This window comes from Ranitomeya variabilis, chromosome 4 (genome assembly GCF_051348905.1).
Source record: "Ranitomeya variabilis isolate aRanVar5 chromosome 4, aRanVar5.hap1, whole genome shotgun sequence".
Classification (NCBI taxonomy): domain Eukaryota; kingdom Metazoa; phylum Chordata; class Amphibia; order Anura; family Dendrobatidae; genus Ranitomeya; species Ranitomeya variabilis.
Window position 1 is genome coordinate 209,418,754 of NC_135235.1, and position 21,717 is coordinate 209,440,470.

Genomic DNA, 21,717 nt, shown 5'->3' on the forward strand with positions numbered 1-21,717 from the left:
CTATTTAGGTCTTAGGCCAGAGCTGGGCATCTAGCGATAAATAGGAAATGCTACCTGGCTATTTCTAGTTGCGCGGCAGGCTTAGTTCATGGTCAGTATAGTTCCATCTTCCGAGAGCTTGTCCCTCTATAGGCTTGCTATGATCTCTGCCTGCAGAGATCATGACAGGCCCCCAACTTTACGCAATAATCGGCCGATTTTACCCGACACGACTTTTGAGAAAGTTGGGTTTCGCGAAACCCAACTCGATCCTAAAAGAGTAAAAGTCGCTCAGCTCTAATGCTCTTATCATGAGCCTCTTTACGTCCGTTTGTTTTTGTTTTTAAATGGTTTTAATGTCTTTTGCACTATTGAGTTTCAATAAAGTTTTTCACTGTTTCATCTTTCGGAGTGTGCACTATTCATTGCTTTTCTTTTCTCTGTGGTCCTTCTTTCATTTGCTGCTAATTTTGATGGTTTTTACAAAGGGGACATGGGTCATAGGATTACAGGATTTTTAAGGGGCTTTTCTTTAGGCTCCCTGCAAAATGACTCCTAGCACGCTCGCCTTAGTAAACGAGAAGGCCATACCGAAATCAATCACTTCATTGCAAAATAATCTTGAAATTCTTCTGGAATCTAAAAGGCTTATAAACAACCGATAATCCCACTACTGTTTCTCCCGACACCTCCATACATGTGCATGTTGAATTTTCAACGGGTGGGAAGGAGTAAACTGCTGCCAGATGCTTCTTTCTTGAAACAGAATTTGGCATTGAAATCTATCTTGTCCAATCAGGAGGAAAGCACATTAGATCTATGGCCAATCCAGCTGGAATTCGGTCAACATTGAGCTAACACAAAGGACCATCTTAAGATTTTGCTCATCTTTAATAAAAAGCATTTGCATCTTAAAGGCATCCTCTGATTAATGAAGTGGGCCTTTATGTATATATATATATATATATATATATATATATATATATATATATATATATATATATATATATATATATATATATATATATATATATATATACACATATATACAGTACAGACCAAGAGTTTGGACACACCTCATTTAAAGATTTTTCTGTATTTTCATGACTATGAAAATTGTAAATTCACACTGAAGGCATCAAAACTATGAATTAACACATGTGGAATTATATACTTATAATTATATATTCTATATAATATATATAATATATATTCTAGGTTCTTCAAGATAGCCACCTTTTGCTTTGATGACTGCTTTGCACACTCTTGGCATTCTCTTGATGAGCTTCAAGAGGTAGTCACCGGGAATAGTTTTCACTTCACAGGTGTGCCCTGTCAGGTTTAATAAGTGGGATTTCTTGCCTTATAAATGGGGTTGGGACCATCAGTTGTGTTGAGCAGAAGTCTGGTGGATACACAGCTGATAGTTCCCCTGAATAGACTGTTAGAATTTGTATTATGGCAAGAAAAAAGCAGCTAAGTAAAGAAAAACGAGTGGCCATCATTACTTTAAGAAATGAAGGTCAGTCAGTCTGAAAAATTGGGAAAACTTTGAAAGTGTCCCCAAGTGCAGTGGCAAAAACCATTAAGCGCTACAAAGAAACTGGCTCACATGAGGACCGCCCAGGAAAGGAAGACCAAGAGTCAGCTCTGCTTCTGAGGATAAGTTTATCCAAGTCACCAGCCTCAGAAATCGCAGGTTAACAGCAGCTCAGATTAGAGACCAGGTCAATGCCACACAGAGTTCTAGCAGCAGACACATCTCTACAACAACTGTTAAGAGGAGACTTTGTGCAGCAGGCCTTCATGGTAAAATAGCTGCTAGGAAACCACTGCTAAGGACAGGCAACAAGCAGAAGAGACTTGTTTGGGCTAAAGAACACAAGGAATGGACATTAGACCAGTGGAAATGTGTGCTTTGGTCTGATGAGTCCAAATTTGAGATCTTTGGTTCCAACCACCGTGTCTTTGTGTGATGCAGAAAAGGTGAACGGATGGACTCTACATGTCTGGTTCCCACCGTGAAGCATAGAGGAGGAGGTGTGATGATGTGGGGGTGCTTTGCTGGTGACACTGTTGGGGATTTATTCAAAATTGAAGGCATACTGAACCAGCATGGCTACCACAGCATCTTGCAGCGGCATGCTATTTCATCCGGTTAGCGTTTAGTTGGACCATCATTTATTTTTCAACAGGACAATGACCCCAAACACACCACCAGGCTATGTAAAGGCTATTTGACCAAGAAGGAGAGTGATGGGGTGCTACGTCAGATGACCTGGCCTCCACAGTCACCAGACCTGAACCCAAGTAAGATGGTTTGGGGTGAGCTGGACCGCAGAGTGAAGGCAAAAGGGCCAACAAGTGCTAAGCATCTCTGGGAACTCCTTCAAGAGTGTTGGAAGACCATTCCCGGTGACTACCTCTTGAAGCTCATCAAGAGAATGCCAAGAGTGTGCAAAGCAGTCATCAAAGCAAAAGGTGGCTACTTTGAAGAACCTACAATATAAGACATAGTTTCAGTTGTTTCACATTTTTTTTGTTAAGTATATAATTCCGCTTGTGTTAATTCATAGTTTTGATGCCTTCAGTGTGAATGTACAATTTTCATGGTCATGAAAATACAGAAAAATCTTTAAATGAGAAGGTGTGTCCAAACTTTTGATCTGTACTGTATATATATATATATATATATATATATATATATATATATATATATATATATAGCTTCAGGGCTGAGTAATAACTATGTAAACAAGCCGTAAAGAGCGATTTTCAAAACTAATTGTCCCAGACACATTTTTCACGGTACTGATTTGGAGCCACAATTAATTCCAATGCCCTACAGAACTGGAGGTTACATGATTCTTTTTGCTGGCAGTCATTATCCCCTATACCTTCATTGACATGAACATTCATCTTGGCCAAATGTACTATTTAGGGAAGAGTCAGACGATCTTATAATTCGGACGAGGATCACAATACAATGCACGGACTGGCCGGCTGCTCTCTCAACCTGAGTTTGACAGCCAGGGCTGCCACTAGGAATTTCAGAGCCCCATACTGGCAACATTTTTTGGCCCCCTTGAAGCTCCACCCCAGCTCTGCCTCCACCCTACGAACCTTTCATAGTCCCACCACCCTTAGAAAACTCCACCAGATCAAATACATAGCCAGCAGCTTTTGTTTTGGCCAAAAGTTTTCTTATGCCACCACCACGACAAGGTAGACTCTTTTGGCTGAGACCTACTCTGCTCTGACCTATTAAATATTTTTTAAAATTTCCAATACTCTTTTTTAGGTATATTTACATTTATTTTTCTTTAAAGGAATGAGTCACATATATTTTTTTTAAATGACAAATAATACCAAATGCAAGGGAAAACTACTACCACACCATGGCCGGACCACATATTACCACCACATAGTGACCGAATAATACCACATACAAGGGATAAATACCACCACATCATGACTAGACCACATATGTTACCACCACACAGTTACCGAATAATACCACATACAACAGACAAATGCCGTCACACCATGATCGAACGACATATTACCACCACATACACATAATGACTGAATAATGCCACATACTGTACAAGGAACAAATACCACAACACCATTACCAGACTACATATTACCACCTGTCATGATCTCAATGGCAAGAGAACATAGCATAAGCATATATAGGAACTAGCTCTCGGAAGATGGGAACTGAGCTGACCATGAACTAAACCTAACGCACAACTAGCAGTGGCCGGGTAGCATGCCTACGTTGATTCTAGATGCCCAGCACCAGCCGGAGGACTAAATAATGCTAGCAGAGGAAAATATCAGTCCTAGCTCACCTCTAGAGAAATACCCCGAAAGGAGACAGAGGCCCCCCACATGTATTGGCGGTGAGTTAAGATGAAATAACAAACGTAGTATGAAAATAGGTTTAGCAAATTTGAGGTCCACTTACTACATAGCAGAAGACAGAAAGGACACTTTCATGGTCAGCTGAAAACCCTATCAAAACACCATCCAGAAATTACTTTAAAACTCTGGCATTAACTCATAACACCAGAGTGGCAATTCCTGTTCACAAGAGCTTTCCAGACACAGTAACGAAACTACAGCTGTGAACTGGAACAAAAATGCAAAAACAAACATGGACAAGAGTCCAACTTATCTAGTAGTTGTCTAGGAGCAGGAACAAGCACAGAGAGGCTTCTGATAACATTGTTGACCGGCAAGCAACTAACAGAGCAGCAAGGTTATATAGCGACTCCCACATCTTGATGGGAACAGGTGAACAGAGAAGATGAAAACACCAGTTCAATTCCACCAGTAGCCACCGGGGGAGCCCAGAATCCAAATTCACAACAGTACCCCCCCCCTCAAGGAGGGGGCACCGAACCCTCACCAGAACCACCAGGGCGATCAGGATGGGCCCTATGAAAGGCACGAACCAGATCAGAGGCATGAACATCAGATGCATTCACCCAAGAATTATCCTCCTGGCCGTATCCCTTCCACTTGACCAGATACTGGAGTCTCCGTCTGGAAACACGAGAGTCTAAGATTTTCTCCACAACGTACTCCAACTCACCCTCAACCAACACCGGAGCAGGAGGCTCAACGGAAGGCACAACCGGTACCTCATACCTGCGCAATAATGACCGATGAAAAACGTTATGAATAGAAAAGGATGCAGGGAGGTCCAAACGGAAGGAAACAGGGTTAAGAATCTCCAATATCTTATACGGGCCGATGAACCGAGGCTTAAACTTAGGAGAAGAGACCCTCATAGGGACAAAACGAGAAGACAACCATACCAAATCCCCAACACAAAGCCGAGGACCAACACGACGGTGGCGGTTGGCAAAAAGCTGAGTCTTCTCCTGGGACAACCTCAAATTGTCCACCACCTGCCCCCAGATCTGATGCAATCTCTCCACCACAGCATCCACTCCAGGACAATCCGAAGATTCCACCTGACCAGAGGAAAATCGAGGATGAAACCCCGAATTACAGAAAAACGGGGACACCAAAGTGGCAGAGCTGGCCCGATTATTGAGAGCGAACTCTGCCAATGGCAAAAAAGCAACCCAATCATCCTGGTCAGCAGACACAAAACACCTCAGATATGTCTCCAGGGTCTGATTAGTCCGCTCGGTCTGGCCATTCGTCTGAGGATGGAAAGCGGACGAAAAAGATAAATCTATGCCCATCCTAGCACAGAATGCCCGCCAAAATCTAGACACGAATTGGGTCCCTCTGTCAGAAATGATATTCTCAGGAATACCATGCAAACGAACAACATTTTGAAAAAACAGAGGAACCAACTCGGAAGAAGAAGGCAACTTGGGCAGAGGAACCAAATGGACCATCTTAGAGAAACGGTCACACACCACCCAGATGACAGACATCTTCTGAGAAACAGGCAGATCTGAAATAAAATCCATCGAGATGTGCGTCCAAGGCCTCTTAGGAATAGGCAAGGGCAACAACAATCCACTAGCCCGAGAGCAACAAGGCTTGGCCCGAGCACAAACGTCACAAGACTGCACAAAGCCTCGCACATCTCGTGACAGGGAAGGCCACCAGAAGGACCTTGCCACCAAATCCCTGGTACCAAAAATGCCAGGATGACCTGCCAACGCAGAAGAATGAACCTCAGAGATGACTCTACTGGTCCAATCATCAGGAACAAACAGTTTATCAGGTGGGCAACGATCCGGTCTATCTGCCTGAAACTCCTGCAAGGCCCGCCGCAGGTCTGGAGAAACGGCTGACAATACCACTCCATCCTTAAGGATACCTGTGGGCTCAGAGTTACCAGGCGAGTCAGGCTCAAAACTCCTAGAAAGGGCATCCGCCTTAACATTCTTAGAACCCGGTAGGTATGACACCACAAAATTAAACCGAGAGAAAAATAATGACCAGCGCGCCTGTCTAGGATTCAGGCGCCTGGCGGTCTCAAGATAAATCAAGTTTTTGTGGTCAGTCAATACCACCACCTGATGTCTGGCCCCCTCAAGCCAATGGCGCCACTCCTCAAAAGCCCACTTCATGGCCAAAAGCTCCCGATTCCCAACATCATAATTCCGCTCAGCGGGCGAAAATTTACGGGAAAAGAAGGCACAAGGCCTCATCACGGAGCAGTCAGAACTTTTCTGCGACAACACTGCCCCAGCTCCGATCTCAGAAGCGTCGACCTCAACCTGAAAAGGTAGAGCAACATCAGGCTGACGCAACACAGGGGCAGAGGAAAAACGGCGCTTAAGCTCCCGAAAGGCCTCCACAGCGTCAGGGGACCAATCAGCAACATCAGCACCCTTCTTAGTCAAATCGGTCAATGGCTTAGCAATATCCGAAAAACCAGCAATAAATCGACGATAAAAGTTAGCAAAGCCCAAAAATTTCTGAAGACTCTTAAGAGAAGAGGGCTGCGTCCAATCACAAATAGCTTGAACCTTGACAGGATCCATTTCAATGGAAGAGGGAGAAAAAATATATCCCAAAAAGGAAATCCTCTGTACCCCAAAAACACACTTAGAACCCTTCACACACAAAGAATTAGACCGCAAAACCTGGAAAACCCTCCTGACTTGCTGGACATGAGAGTCCCAGTCATCCGAAAAAATCAGAATATCATCCAGATACACAATCATAAATTTATCCAAATAATCGCGAAAAATATCATGCATAAAGGACTGGAAAACTGACGGAGCATTTGAAAGACCAAAAGGCATCACTAAATACTCAAAGTGGCCCTCGGGCGTATTAAATGCGGTTTTCCACTCATCCCCCTGCCTGATTCGCACCAAATTATACGCCCCACGAAGGTCAATCTTAGAGAACCACTTGGCCCCCTTTATGCGAGCAAACAAATCAGTCAGCAACGGCAATGGGTATTGATATTTTACAGTGATTTTATTCAAAAGCCGATAATCGATACATGGTCTCAAAGAGCCGTCTTTTTTTGACACAAAGAAGAAACCGGCTCCTAAGGGAGATGACGATGGACGAATATGTCCCTTTTCCAAGGACTCCTTTATATATTCTCGCATAGCAGCATGTTCAGGCACAGACAGATTAAATAAACGACCCTTTGGGTATTTACTACCCGGGATTAAATCTATGGCACAATCGCACTCTCGGTGCGGAGGTAATGAACCAAGCTTGGATTCTTCAAAGACGTCACGATAGTCAGACAGGAACTCAGGAATTTCAGAGGGAATAGATGATGAAATGGAAACCACAGGTACATCCCCATGAGCCCCCTTACATCCCCAGCTCAACACAGACATAGCTCTCCAGTCGAGGACTGGGTTGTGAGATTGCAGCCAAGGCAATCCTAGCACCAAATCATCATGTAGATTATACAGCACCAGAAAGCGAATAAGCTCCTGGTGATCCGGATTAATACGCATAGTTACTTGTGTCCAGTATTGTGGTTTATTATTAGCCAATGGGGTGGAGTCAATCCCCTTCAGAGGAATAAGAGTCTCCAAAGGCTCTAAATCATACCCACAGCGTTTGGCAAAGGACCAATCCATAAGACTCAAAGCGGCGCCAGAGTCGACATAGGCGTCCGTGGTAATAGATGACAAAGAGCAAATCAGGGTCACAGATAGAATAAACTTAGATGGTAAGGTGCAAATGGAAACAGATTTATCAAGCTTTTTAGTGCGCTTAGAGCATGCTGATATAACATGAGTAGAATCACCACAATAGAAACACAACCCATTTTTCCGTCTAAAATTCTGCCGCTCACTTCGGGACAGAATTCTATCACACTGCATACTCTCTGGCGACTTCTCAGTGGACACCGCCAGATGGTGCACTGGTTTGCGCTCCCGCAAACGCCTATCGATCTGAATAGCCATTGTCATGGACTCATTCAGACCCGCAGGCACAGGGAACCCCACCATAACATCCTTAATGGCATCAGAGAGACCCTCTCTGAAAGTCGCCGCCAGGGCGCACTCATTCCACTGAGTAAGCACAGACCATTTACGGAATCTTTGGCAGTAAATTTCCGCTTCATCTTGCCCCTGAGATAGGGACATCAAAGTTTTTTCTGCCTGAAGCTCCAAATGAGGTTCGTCATAAAGCAACCCCAAGGCCAGAAAAAACGCATCCACATTGAGCAACGCAGGATCCCCTGGTGTCAATGAAAAAGCCCAGTCTTGAGGGTCGCCCCGGAGCAAGGAAATCACAATCCTGACCTGCTGTGCAGGGTCTCCGGCAGAGCGAGATTTCAGGGACAAAAATAATTTGCAATTATTTCGAAAATTCTGAAACCCAGATCTATTCCCCGAGAAAAGTTCCGGCAAAGGAATTCTCGGCTCAGATACAGGTGCATGACAAACAAAATCTTGCAAATTTTGTACCTTCGTGGCGAGATTATTCAAACCTGCAGTTACACTCTGAAGATCCATTACAAACAGGTGGACACAGAGCCATTCAAAGATTAGAAGGAGAGAAAGAAAAAAAAAAAAAAAAAAAAATTTCAGCAGACTACTTATTTCTCTCCTTTCTCAGCCAAGGATTTTAACCCTTTAGTGGGCCGGTCAAACTGTCATGATCTCAATGGCAAGAGAACATAGCATAAGCATATATAGGAACTAGCTCTCGGAAGATGGGAACTGAGCTGACCATGAACTAAACCTAACGCACAACTAGCAGTGGCCGGGTAGCATGCCTACGTTGATTCTAGATGCCCAGCACCAGCCGGAGGACTAAATAATGCTAGCAGAGGAAAATATCAGTCCTAGCTCACCTCTAGAGAAATACCCCGAAAGGAGACAGAGGCCCCCCACATGTATTGGCGGTGAGTTAAGATGAAATAACAAACGTAGTATGAAAATAGGTTTAGCAAATTTGAGGTCCACTTACTACATAGCAGAAGACAGAAAGGACACTTTCATGGTCAGCTGAAAACCCTATCAAAACACCATCCAGAAATTACTTTAAAACTCTGGCATTAACTCATAACACCAGAGTGGCAATTCCTGTTCACAAGAGCTTTCCAGACACAGTAACGAAACTACAGCTGTGAACTGGAACAAAAATGCAAAAACAAACATGGACAAGAGTCCAACTTATCTAGTAGTTGTCTAGGAGCAGGAACAAGCACAGAGAGGCTTCTGATAACATTGTTGACCGGCAAGCAACTAACAGAGCAGCAAGGTTATATAGCGACTCCCACATCTTGATGGGAACAGGTGAACAGAGAAGATGAAAACACCAGTTCAATTCCACCAGTAGCCACCGGGGGAGCCCAGAATCCAAATTCACAACAACCACCACATAGTGACTGAATACTACAATACCGATCATTAATAAAAAGCCACAATACTAATATTATCATAAGTGCCAATATACACAGTAACTCTGTACATAGTATACATGAATAGTGTAAGTGTACGGGTAATACAGTGATCACGGTGACATTATACACAGGATCTCTGTATATAGTATCAGTGTATAGGAAATACAGTGATCATGGTGACATTATACACAGAAGCTCTCTATATAGTGTCAGTGTACAGGTAGTACAGTGATTACCAGTGACATTATACACAGGAACTCTGTATTTAGTGTATAGTGTACAGGTAATATAGTAATCACCAGTGACATTATACACAGGAGCTCTGTATATACTATATAGTGTATAGGGAACACATTGACTCACCAGTGACGTCTCTAGTTGAAGCCCTTCATCTTTGTTTTCTTCTTCATCCAGCACAGACCGCCATTACTTCTTCCAACCCAGACTTGTCTCTGCAAAAATAAACACAGTTATCTAGAGCACCGCTTGCAGAGCATATTCCTTAATGTTTTCCAAACTTCTACACTACATCAGATGAAGAAAAAGGTGACATAGTGCCACCCTGCACAGTAACAGGACCCCCTATTGAAAACAATATCCTCCAAAATGAAATACATCACTGCAGTAATAATATCCATTAATTAGCCCTACAGTAATAATATCCCCATTCTGCCCCCCTTGTGTCTCATTCCTGTTTCCAGCCATATGTTCTACCATCCTGCTCCCATATGGCCCCATTCTGCTCTCATCTGAAGTTTCCATTCTGCCCCATCTGATGTCTCCAGCCTGCCCCATCTGACATCTTCATCCTGCCCGATGTGTCCCATGATCCTGCCTCATGTGTCCCATGATCCTGCCCCATGTGTCCCATGATTCTGCCTCATCTTTCTCCATCCTGGCCCATGATCCTGCCTCATCAATCTCCATCCTGCCCCATATGTCCCATGATTCTGTTAAATGTGTCCCATGATCCTGCCCCATGTGTCCCATGATCCTGCTCTATCTGTCCCATGATCCTGCCCCATCTTTCTCCGTCCTGCCCCATGCATCCCATGATCCTGTCCCATGTGTCCTATGATCTTTCCCCATGTGTCCCATGATTTTGTCCCATAATCCTGCCCTAAGAGTCCCATGATGCTGCCTCATATGTCTCCATCCTTTCACATCTGTGCCATGATCCTGCCCCATGTATCCCATGATCCTGCCCATTGTGTCCCATGATCTTCCCCATGATCCTGCCCCATGTGTCCCATGATCCTGCCCCATGTGTTCCATGACCCTGCCTCCATCCTACCCCACCTGCCCCATGATTCTGCCCCATGTGTCACATGATCCCGCTCCATGCATCCCATGATCCTGCTTCATGTGTCCCATGATCCTGCCACATGTATCCCATGATCCTGCCACATGTATCCCATGATCCTGCCCATTGTGTCCCATGATCCTGCCCCATGTGTCCCATGATCCTGCCCCATGTGTCCCATGAGCCTGCCTCATGTGTCCCATGATCCTGCCTCATGTGTCCCATGATCCTGCCTCATCTGCCTCCATCCTACCCCACCTGCCCCATGATTCTGCCCCATGTCCCATGATCCTTCCCCATGTGTCCTATGATCATTCCCCATGTGTCCCATGATCATGCCCCATCGGTCCTAAGAGCCTGACTCCTCATAATCCATCCTGGCCCATTATCCTGCCTCATCTGTCTCCATCCTGCCCCATCTGTCCCATGATCCTGCCCCATGCGTCCCATGATCCTGCTCCATGTGTCCCATGGTCCTGTCTCATCTTTCTCCATCCTGCCCCATGATCCTGCCTCATCTGTCCCCATCCTGCCTCATCTGTCCCATGATCATACCCCACGATCCTGCATCATCGGTCTCCATCCTGCCCCATGTGTCCCATGCTCCTGTCCTGTGTGTCCCATAATCCTGTTCCATCTGTCTTATGATCCTGCTTCATCTGTCTCCATCCTGCCCCATCTGTCCCATGATCCTGTCCCATGTGTCCCTTGATCCTGCCCCATGTGTCCATGATCCTGCCCCAGCTGTCATATGATCCTGCTTCATCTGTCTCCATCTTGCCTCCTGTGTCCCATGATCCTGCACCATGTGTCCCATGATCGTGTCCCATGATCCTGCCTTGCCTGTTTTTATCCTGCCCCATGTGTCCCATGATCCTGCACAATGATCCTGCCTCATCTGTTTCCATCCTGCCCCATGTGTCCCATGATCCTGCCCCATGTGTCTCATTATCCTACCCCATGTGTCTCATGATCCTGCCCCATGTGTCTCATGATCCCTCTCCATGTGTCTCATGATCCCTCCCCATGTGTCCCATGATCCTGCTCCATGTGTTCCATGATCCTGTCTCATCTGTTTCCATCCTGCCCAATGTGTCCCATGATCCTGCCCCATGTGTCCCATGATGCTGTGTGTTATGACCTGGTGGTTAAGAGGCCACACTGATATGACCTGGTGGCTAAAACACAACATGGGACGAGCTCTGAGGAGGTGGTATCTCTACTGACCGCAGTCCCTAATCCTAACAACAACACTAGTAATAGCCGTGGGATGTTCCTGACTCTCCCTAGACACCTCTTCACAGCCTAAGAACTAACTACCCCTAAAGTAGGAAATAGAAAGCTATCTTGCCTCAGAGAAAACCCCAAAAGGAAAGACAGCCCCCCACAAATATTGACTGTGAGTGGAGAGGGAAATTACGTACACAGAAATGAAATCAGATTTCAGCAAAGGAGGCCAATACTAAACTTGATAGACAGAGAGAAAAGGATACTGTGCGGTCAGTATAAAAAACTACAAAATCCACGCAGAGTTTACAAAAATGAACTCCACACTGACTCACGGTGTGGAGGGGCAAATCTGCAACCCCAGAGCTTCCAGCTAGCCTGAATATGACATAGTGACAAGCTGGACAAAAAGAGACATATTTGCAGAGCAATAGAGTCCAAAACAAATGGACAAACAAGAACTAGCAAAAACTTATCTTTTGCTGACAAGGACAGGCCATGTGAGAAATCCAAGGAGAGAACCAAATCCAACCAAGAACATTGACAGCTGGCATGAACTAAAGCCCAGAGCAGGTTTAAATAACAAACCCAGGCAAGGCGATCAGTGAAGTCAGCTGCTACAGCTACCTAAAGGAGCAGCAGTTCCACTCGAAACCACCAGAGGGAGCCCAAGGGCAGAACTCACAAAAATACCATTAGCAACCACAGGAGGGAGCTCCAGAACGGAATTCACAACAGCTGTGGCTGCCCCATCCTGCCCCATGTGTCCCATGATCCTGTCTCATCTGTTTCCATCCTGCCCAAAGTGCCCCATGATCCTGCCCCATGTGTCCCATGATCTTGCCCCATTTGTTTCCATCTTGCCCCATGTGTCCCATGATCCTGCCCCATCTGTCCCATGATCCTGCTCCATGATCCTGATCCATGTGTCCCATGGTCCTGCCTCATCTTTCTCCATCTTGCCCCATGATCCGGCCTCATCTGTCTCCATCCTGCCTCATCTGTCCCATGATCATGCCCCACGATCCTGCATCATCTGTCTCCATCCTGCCCCATGTGTCCCATGATCTTGTCCAGTGTGTCCCATTAACCTGCCCCATCTGTCTCATGATCCTGACTCATGATCCTGCTTCATCTGTCTCCATCCTGCCCCATGTGTCCCATGATCCTGCCCCATCTGTCCCATGATCCTGTCCCGTGTCCCATGATCCTGCCCCATCTGTCACATGATACTGCCTCATCTGTCTCCTTTTTGCCTCATGTGTCCCATGATCGTGCCCCATGATCCTGCCTCATCTGTTTCCATCCTGCCCCATGTGTCCCATGATCCTGCCCCATGTGTCTCATGATCCTACCCCATGTATTTCATGATCCTGCCACATGTCTCATGATCCTTCACCATGTGTCTCATGATCCTGCTCCATGTGTTCCATGATCCTGTCTCATCTGTCTCCATCCTGCCCAATGTACACCATGATCTTGCCCCATTTGTCTCCATCTTGCCCCATGTGCCCCATGATGCTGCGGCTGCCCCATGTAACCCATGATCCTGCCCCATCTGTCTCCATCCTGCCCCATGTGTCCCATGATGCAGCGGCTGCCCCATCCTGCTCCATGTGTCCCATGATCCTGCCCCATCTGTCCCATGATCCTGTCCCATGTGTCCCTTGATCCTGCCCCATGTGTCCCATGATCCTGACACAGCTGTCACATGATACTGCCTCATCTGTCTCCATCTTGCCTCATGTGTCTCATGATCGTGCCCCATGATCCTGCCTCATCTGTTTCCATCCTGCCCCATGTGTTCCATGATCCTGCCCCATGTGTCTCATGATCCTACCCCATGTGTTTCATGCTCCTGCCCCATGTGTCTCATGATCCTGCCCCATGTGTCTCATGATCCTGCTCCATGTGTTCCATGATCCTGTCTCATTTGTCTCCATCCTGCCCAATGTACCCCATGATCTTGCCCCATTTGTCTCCATCTTGCTCCATGTGTCCTATGATGCTGCGGTTGCCCCATCCTGCCCCATGTGTCCCATGATCCTGCCCCATCTGTCTCCATCCTGCCGCATGATCATGTCCCATGTGTCCCATGATCCCTCCCCACATGTCCCATGATGCTGCCTCATCTGATATTGTGGTATACTGCTTTCAGTAAAAATAAAAAGCTTTCTCCTTACCCGGTTGCGGTCCAATGCATGACAGTGACAACATACGCTGGCAGCGGTCAAAGATGAATCTTGATAAATAAAGTAAAATAAATTAAAAACAGAAAAACCTGTGTAATTTATGGTCAAAACTGCCTCTTCGGTTGTACCAGATCACCACCTGGGGGACATCACTATTGAAGCCAATCTCACAGTTTGAGAAGCATGATCCATCCATAGATCCATTCATTTATCTATTGGAAGCCACTGATATAAGTCTATTGTGTATGGTTGACTTATGAGCCAAAGACTTCTCCATAGGTCAAGGGTACGTCATGAGGAATATCTAGTCATGGTCATTTTATTAAACCTGATAAGAAGGGACTTTGAAAATGAAGACAGCATGGTATATTTCTGTACTCACCACTAGAGAAATGTCACACCGTTAATGTCATATATCTAAGAATATAATTTATGTGATAGTTCTGAGTAGGTCCTACAAGATTTAAGGCTTTACGTTGTACCAATATTTCGCGTTTGCCAGAAAATTGTATCCATCAGTCTTCGGTTTTTGAGAGTAGGTGATTCGAGCAGTCATACATTGCTAATTCTCACAAATCATCACCAGACACTTTCACCTCATGTTTTCTGGTAAGATAGTTTTGATGATTAGCTGCAAGGATCCAGTGGAAGCAGCTGGAAGACCTTCAACTGAATGTGTGTAAGTCATGCCAATTCTGCTTATACTACTGGACACGGTGGGAAAGCCTGAGTATTGGAGTATGCTACTATAACTTAGACCAACAGTACAACTCTCAGAACGAGTTTGGAGGTTCATTAGCTTTTTCCTGATGAGTGATATTCCACCCAGACTTGAAGTTAGAACATCTAATGCTTGTATGGAAAAGTTTCCAGCTAAGTCTCAGTATAAAAAAAAAAACTCCGTCCAACTTAGTGCATTTTCATAACTTAGATATGGATGTAATTAATTTTCTTAATACATGGTAGGGAATACATTTTTTTCACATTTTGGGGAATTTTTATTAATTCAGTAAGTATGCACTTACTATTTATCTGATGTTTTTTCTAGTGTCTCCTTGGAAAAAGAAAAATGGTGAGTAAGTTGAATTCTGTTTTATTGACTTCTTTACCCTTAAGAATAAATATTCATGAATGTAATTAAAGGGCCAATTTCATGGTTAATAAAACATAGTTAAGGGTTTTTTTTACTAGACATGGTATTTATTTCATCCTAGCTCCCCAATGCTAGTTTTAAGGGTACTCTGTACAATTTTGTTTCCAAAATAATGCCTTACTTTCTGATATCACTTCCTGTTCTCAACCACACTAACTCTCTACCTTCACTCTGCGGGGAGCCCACTGCTTCTTTTTATATGCTTCCTTATGCATTTGGATCAGAGAGTAGGATGAATATCTAGAATCAGTAAGTAAATTCAAGAAGGAAGCCACAAAACTCTTAGTATTACCAAAGTTATGTGCAGATGCAAACCCGGGGCACAGTAGGAAGTTTGTGAGGAGCAACTTCACTTCAGCTAATACCTACAGAGCAGGAAGTGATGTCATAGAACTTTTTGTTATTGCATTGAAACTTCTGTACATCCCAGTAACATTCAGCATTTTTACGTTTGTTTTGGACCTTAAGCACCGTAATGTATAGAGAGTCATGGAAACTTGCATTTGGGAGAGCAGAGTATTATGACCCTAGCAGCTTATTAATTAAAGTGAACCTGAAAGCTGATTCATGCTGCACAAACCACAGGCAGCACAAGTCAGAGCCTAGCAGTATGAATTCACAATTGCAGCTTTAAATATTTTTCTCTGAAATACGAGTTTCAGAAAAAGATTCTTTGAAGATCCAGCCAAGGATTATAGGCACAGACAAGATTAGTCCTGAACCACCCCCAATCAGCTTTACTCAGAGCCTCTCCAGGCGATTGACAGGTCTTTACAGTGTGTGTACCAAGGGAAAGACCTGCCAATCATCTAGAGTGGTGCAGGGAGAAGATGGCCAGGGCTTGCATAGGATTAGTCTCATCTCTCACTATAGTTTCCAGCTGGCTCTTGAAACCATATGTTCTCGGAAACTCTTGAGCATTTCAGAGAAGATATACCTGACTGTAATTGCGCATCCATACACTGATTCATGCAGTCCCGTGGTTTGGGCAGCATGAACCGAGTGACAGATTCCCTTTAAGAATAACTGGAGGGAGCTTCACCTTAAGTACACAAAAATAATCTTGCGGGTTTTAATTTCTTCATCCAATGCCGTTCTTCTTTTAATACATATTGATATAATAAAAAAGTTTTCAGCATATTATAAATTTATCATTTACAACAGACCCTGATTTCGGCTCCCACAGTGATCCGATAAGAGAGCAAATCTTTAGCAAGACTGTACGTAGCCCTGCATACTCAGGATGTTGTGCTGCCCCCCTAGGAAGCTTCCCAATGTGGTGCTACTGCCAGTGCCCCTGCTCGGTGTCCCCTCCTCCTCCATTCTCACCTCCCCAGCCACACAGCGTGGTCTCCCATCATGTCCCTCCTGCTTCCTGGTGTGCGTGCCACAGTTCCCGGTGGCGCACCTAGTATGTGCGTGCGCTCTCCCCTGTTCTTGCACCTGCAAAATAGATCCCATCCAATTGCTGGGAGGCATCTTGTATAAAAGACTCCCTTTCCCCCAGAAAGTTGCTAGAGTCATTGGTTAGTAAAGTGACTACTAGTGAGTTGTGAGGTCCGCTGGTCCCAGAGCTGCCAGTGCCTGAATTTCGTCCCCTGGTCTGGAACTCCAGTGCCTGAACCTCATCCTCTCATCCCAGAGCGCCCAGCTCCTGAACCTCATCCCTTGGACCTGGAGTGGACAGAGCCTGAACCTTGTCCCCTGGTCTCAGATCGGCCAGTGCCTGAACCTCATCCCTTGTCCCCTGGTCTCAGATCGGCCAGTGCCTGAACCTCGTCCCATGGTCCCAGAGCCCCAGTGCCTGAACCTCATCCTCTGGTTCTGGAGCACCCAGCTCCTGAACCTCGTCCCCTGGTCCTGGAGCAGCCAGTGCCTGAACCTCATCCCTTGTCCCCTGGTCCCAGATCAACCAAGCCTGATCCTCGTCCCCTGGTCTCGGAGTGGCCAGTGCCTAAATCTTGTCCCCTGATTCCAGAGTGGCCAGTGTATGAACATTGTGCCGTGGTCCATGTATGGCCAACCCTGATCCAGTATCCTAGACCAGCGTGTCTGAACCTAGCCCGGATTCATGTCATTAACCCCTCTGTAGAGGTGCCAGAAATTACTAGTCTGAATGGAGACCTAGCCCTTATCAGTGTCAGCGTACCTGACACCTGGGGTCAGCAGCTGCAGTACTTGGCTCTGCCTGGGAGTTGTACCTGGTGGCTAGCAGCTGCACAAGTCTGACCTCACCACTAGAGGCTCCAGTGAACACCAAGGTAGCTGCTTAGGTTAGGTATGCCGCTTCCTGGGTAGCAGCGGCCTATGTGTCAGGCTTAACACCCAATCAGTACAGTAAGACAAATTCAGCATTATGGTGTTTATTAGACCATTGAACCCCAGCCCAATTATTACCTATAGGAAAGTAAATAATCCCTCTACCTAGCAACAGAGATGAGCGAATCTGCCAAAATTTGATTTACCAAATTTGATCCTATTGGTCTGCATATTTGATTTTGAGTACAATTATTTGTAACTAATTAAATTGCTGCTAAAAACAGTATACTAAACTTTGAGGTGTCTTCAGACTCCAGAACATAATAAATTGTGGGGAAGGAAGGCGTTATCAAATAATAGAAGATTATATTAACTTGTCTTAGACCCATCCCCTTACCTTTAAAATAAAAAAAATTGTAACAACTCCGCTGGCATCACGGCATGGCCTCGCATCTCTCACACTATCTTACCCACTGCTCCAGGTCATGATGTGGTTTCTGTTTCATGCCAGCTCCATGTTCTGTGTTTCTGCTCTCTGCATGCTTCATTGCTGTGTGTATAGGGGGGCAGCGCCTGAACTCCCTGGTTCTTATAGGAATCAGGTGCATCTGTCTAATCTGTTCCTGACCAATTACCAAGAGGCCTCCAGTATATAGTGCAGCTCCACCCAGTGGTCTGGGCCTGTGCAATGTGTTAGCTCAGTTTGTGTTTAGCTTCTGAGTTTGCCAGGCCTTGCTCTGTGTTACTCCCTCTCTGGAGGCTTTTCTCTGTGCTATTGCCTTGATCTTGTTGTCCGCCCTCCAGGAGGCAGAATATCCTGTGTCTTTGTCCTTGTTTTTTGTCTTGTTCCATTTCCTTGTCTGAACTTAGTCTTATCTCGGTCTCCTTGTCTGTGGCTTCCTTCCCTGCTGTGTCTTTCCTCATGTTCTCAGTCTGCTTACACTCCGCACTCTTGCGGCTCTGCCCGCTCTGTAACCTTGTGGCTTTACCTCTGCTCCACACTCCTGCAGTTCTGCTCCTTTCTACTCTGCTTATCTTCTGCTGCTGCAGTTATCCCTTGCTGCAGCTCCTCTCCACATTCCTTGTGGCTCCGCTCTGCTTTTTTGCTGCAGTAACCCCTCGCTGAAGCACCTCTCTGTATTCCTTGCGGTTCTGCTCTGCTTAGCTTTTGTTGCTACACTATCTCTTGCTGCTCTACCATTCCTATTTGCAGCTTTGCGGTTCTCTTCCTGTGTGAACAGGTCCCAACCTGTTCCTTCATTCTCCTTTCCTTCTGGCTTGTTTCCGTACCTACATCTCCTGTGTGAACAGGCCCCAACCTGTTCCTTCATACCTCTTTCCTTTTTGCTTGTTTCCTTTCCTGCACCTCTTGTGTGAACAGGTCCCTACCTGTTCCTTCATAAACCACATCAACCAGTCCCGTGTTCTCTGCCGTGCGTTCCAATCCAGTGTTCCTGCTGTTCCTGCTGTGCCTTCCAGTCCTGTGTTTCCTGCCGTCCTAGCCAGTCCTGTGTTTCCTGCTGTCCCTGCCAGTCCTGTGTTCCTGCCAGCCCTGTGTTCTCTGCCATGTCTCTGCTAGCCCTGTGTTCTCTGCTGTGTCTCTGCCAGCCCTGTGTCTCAGCCGTGCCAGCCTACTCGTCTGAGTTTCAGCCGTGCTCTTCTGCCAGTCCTGCCTGATGCCCGCACCAATCCTGGTGTTCCTGTCTCCCGAGTGGGATCAGCAGCCACAGCCAGACATCACCCTGGAGTAGCACCTGGCAGCTGCCTGCTGCACAAGCCTGACCTCACCATCAGAGGCTCCAGTGAAAACCCAGGCAGCTGTCATAGTCACACCACTTTCAGGGTAGTCTGGTTTGTGGCGCAGTGGGGCCACAAACCCCCCGAGCTCACGCCCACCAGTCAGGGCGTGAGCGTGACAGTTTGCACAGGCCATGGCCTCCGCTGTATCCCATGTCCTACCGCTCGCAGAGCATGATGAACTTTTTTGCTGCCCGTATGAGCAACCTGAAAAATTCGTTCCACCAAGGGTGGTTCAGATTGAGGAGACTTCTGAGCCAATCATAGTCTCAAATGCTCTCTTCAAGCAACTTCTGGCCTATGAGGAAAAGCACAACCCAGCAGACCCGCCTAGGTTCTATGGGATTCCAGAAGAATGCCAAAGCTTCCTGGAACAGTGCTTGCACTACATCCTGCAGAATGCATTTTTTTTTCCCTCTGACCGGATTAAGGTGGGCTACATCATGTCCTACCTAGCAGGAGATGCTTTATTATGGATTTGTACCCTCTAGGAAGCAGGGGATCCTATCGTCATGAGTCTTGGGGCCTTCCTGTTGGCCTTCCGTAAAGTCTTTGACAAGCCTCGTCCTGCTGCTCCTGTGAAGACTTCACCATCTAGATCCGAGAGGCGCTCCAGATGGGCGAAACCCGTGAAGAAACCTCCACGTCAAGCCATGACCGTCTGTGTCCCTCCAGTTCCTCTACCCATTAAAGCAGCTACTCAAATAGAACCCAAAAAGACTGTCAAGAGTGGACTGGCAAAGCACCAGTCTAAGACCAGTCGTAAGAAGGGCTTACTATGTTGCTGCTGTTGTGAGGAACACCTGGATAGCCTCTGTCCAGGGGATCTAAAGCTCCAAAACCTCTGGCCAGTAGGAGAGACTGCCCTTGGTGAGAATAACTCTCTTCCGCTAAAGTCTGTGTCTGTTCCGGTGCCTTGTGGGAGCTTCTGTCCTGCAGATGTGTTCAAGCTGCCAACCAGACGGAGTCTAAGTGTGGTTCCTGTTCCACTGCTCCAGAATCCTGTGAAGGTGTTTGGTGGTCCAGTGTCGAAGAGACAACTACAGCTCCAAATCGGAGCATTATATGTAAAGAAATTTGACTTTCACTTGCTGACCAGTCTGCCCATCGGCCGTTCTGAGCCGGGTACACTACTGTCCAGTCCGGTCCGAAGACCCAGCATGGTGCTGCATTTTGAACTACCTAGTCTCCAGAGGTCTCTAGTTCCTATAATGCAAGGTCAGTCTACAGTGTTAACATCCTCTCCATCTGATTTGCTGGCTATTGAGTCACGGTGTGCTGACCTCACTGAAGTAAAGGAAGCATTGACGTCCTCTCCGCACACCTCCAGTGTCAATACCAGTGACCAGTTCCCAGGAATATCCCTGTCACTTAAAAGTGTTTCTCTGAACTATGGACAGAAGATGCTACCTGTAAAAATGCCTTCAGACTCCATGTGGCAGGTGGATGAAGAAGTTGAAGCAGAAGCTCTTGTATCTCTGTTCTTCACCAATCCAGAGGAAGAGATGGTCCAGTTTTGTCAGAGTAACAGCCTGATGGGGCTTCCTGAATGTATGCCTTCTGCTTCCAAGTGGCTACTTGATATTAAGACAGAGACTTACTCATCCTCTAATCCAGAAGAGGAGGTCCAGTTTTTTCAGGGTTCCAGGCTGAAAATGTTTCCTGTATGTATGCCTCCAGCTTCCATCTGGCTATTGGGTGAAGATTCCAAGACAGAAGTGTTCTCATCTCTGCTTTCCACCAGTCTAAAGGAGGTTCAATTTTCTTGTGATGATGGGCTTAAGTTGGATTCGGTGAACGTGTCTTCAGTTTCCAAAGAATCAGATTATGTTGTGGTCAAATCGCAAGCTTCCAAGTTCCTGCTTTCACTTAACCAGGTGAAAGAAGTCCTGTCCCTTGTGTCTTCTGTGCGGGAAGCTGATTTTACTGGACTCAAAGAGACTGGGCAACCTGAGATCTCTAATGTCTCATCTACCTCTTTCTACCAGAGGAATGTTGTGATGGCTCTGACTATGTGTGCTCCTATCCTTCTTCTACAAGTTATTCTGGCGGGCTTGAAGAAGAGGGTCCGTAAAGGGGGGGTACTGTAACAACTCCGTTGGCATCACGGCATGGCCTCGCATCTCTCACACTATCTTACCCACTGCTCCAGGTCATGATGTGGTTTCTGTTTCATGCCAGCTCTGTTGTGAACTCTGTTTTTGGGCTCCCTCTTGTGGTCACAAGTGGTACTGTGTGAGTGCTATCTTTGGGCTCCCTCTGGTGGCTCTTTTTGTCATTCTGCAGGTCTGTGGCTGGGATCAGCTGTCTCGTTATCTGCTGGTTGGTTTCCTATTTAGCTCTCCTGGACTTTCAGTTGTTGCCTGCTGTCAATGTATTCAGTGCTATTTTGATCTCTCCTGACTACCTTCGTTATCAGTCTCTCCAAGAGAAGCTAAGTTTCTGTTTGTTCATTTTTTGATCATCAGTGTTC

The 21,717-nt window shown here is 46.1% G+C and overlaps 1 protein-coding gene across 1 annotated transcript in view; it reads left to right on the forward strand.

Annotated features, from left to right (window-relative positions):
- SHANK1 (SH3 and multiple ankyrin repeat domains 1) overlaps window positions 1–21,717 on the forward strand; it is a 537,634-nt gene that overhangs the window by 497,232 nt on the left and 18,685 nt on the right. The window contains exon 19 of the mRNA XM_077259811.1: window positions 15,084–15,107. Coding sequence (XP_077115926.1) covers window positions 15,084–15,107 — 24 coding nt within the window. The remainder of the gene's footprint in view (window positions 1–15,083; window positions 15,108–21,717) is intronic.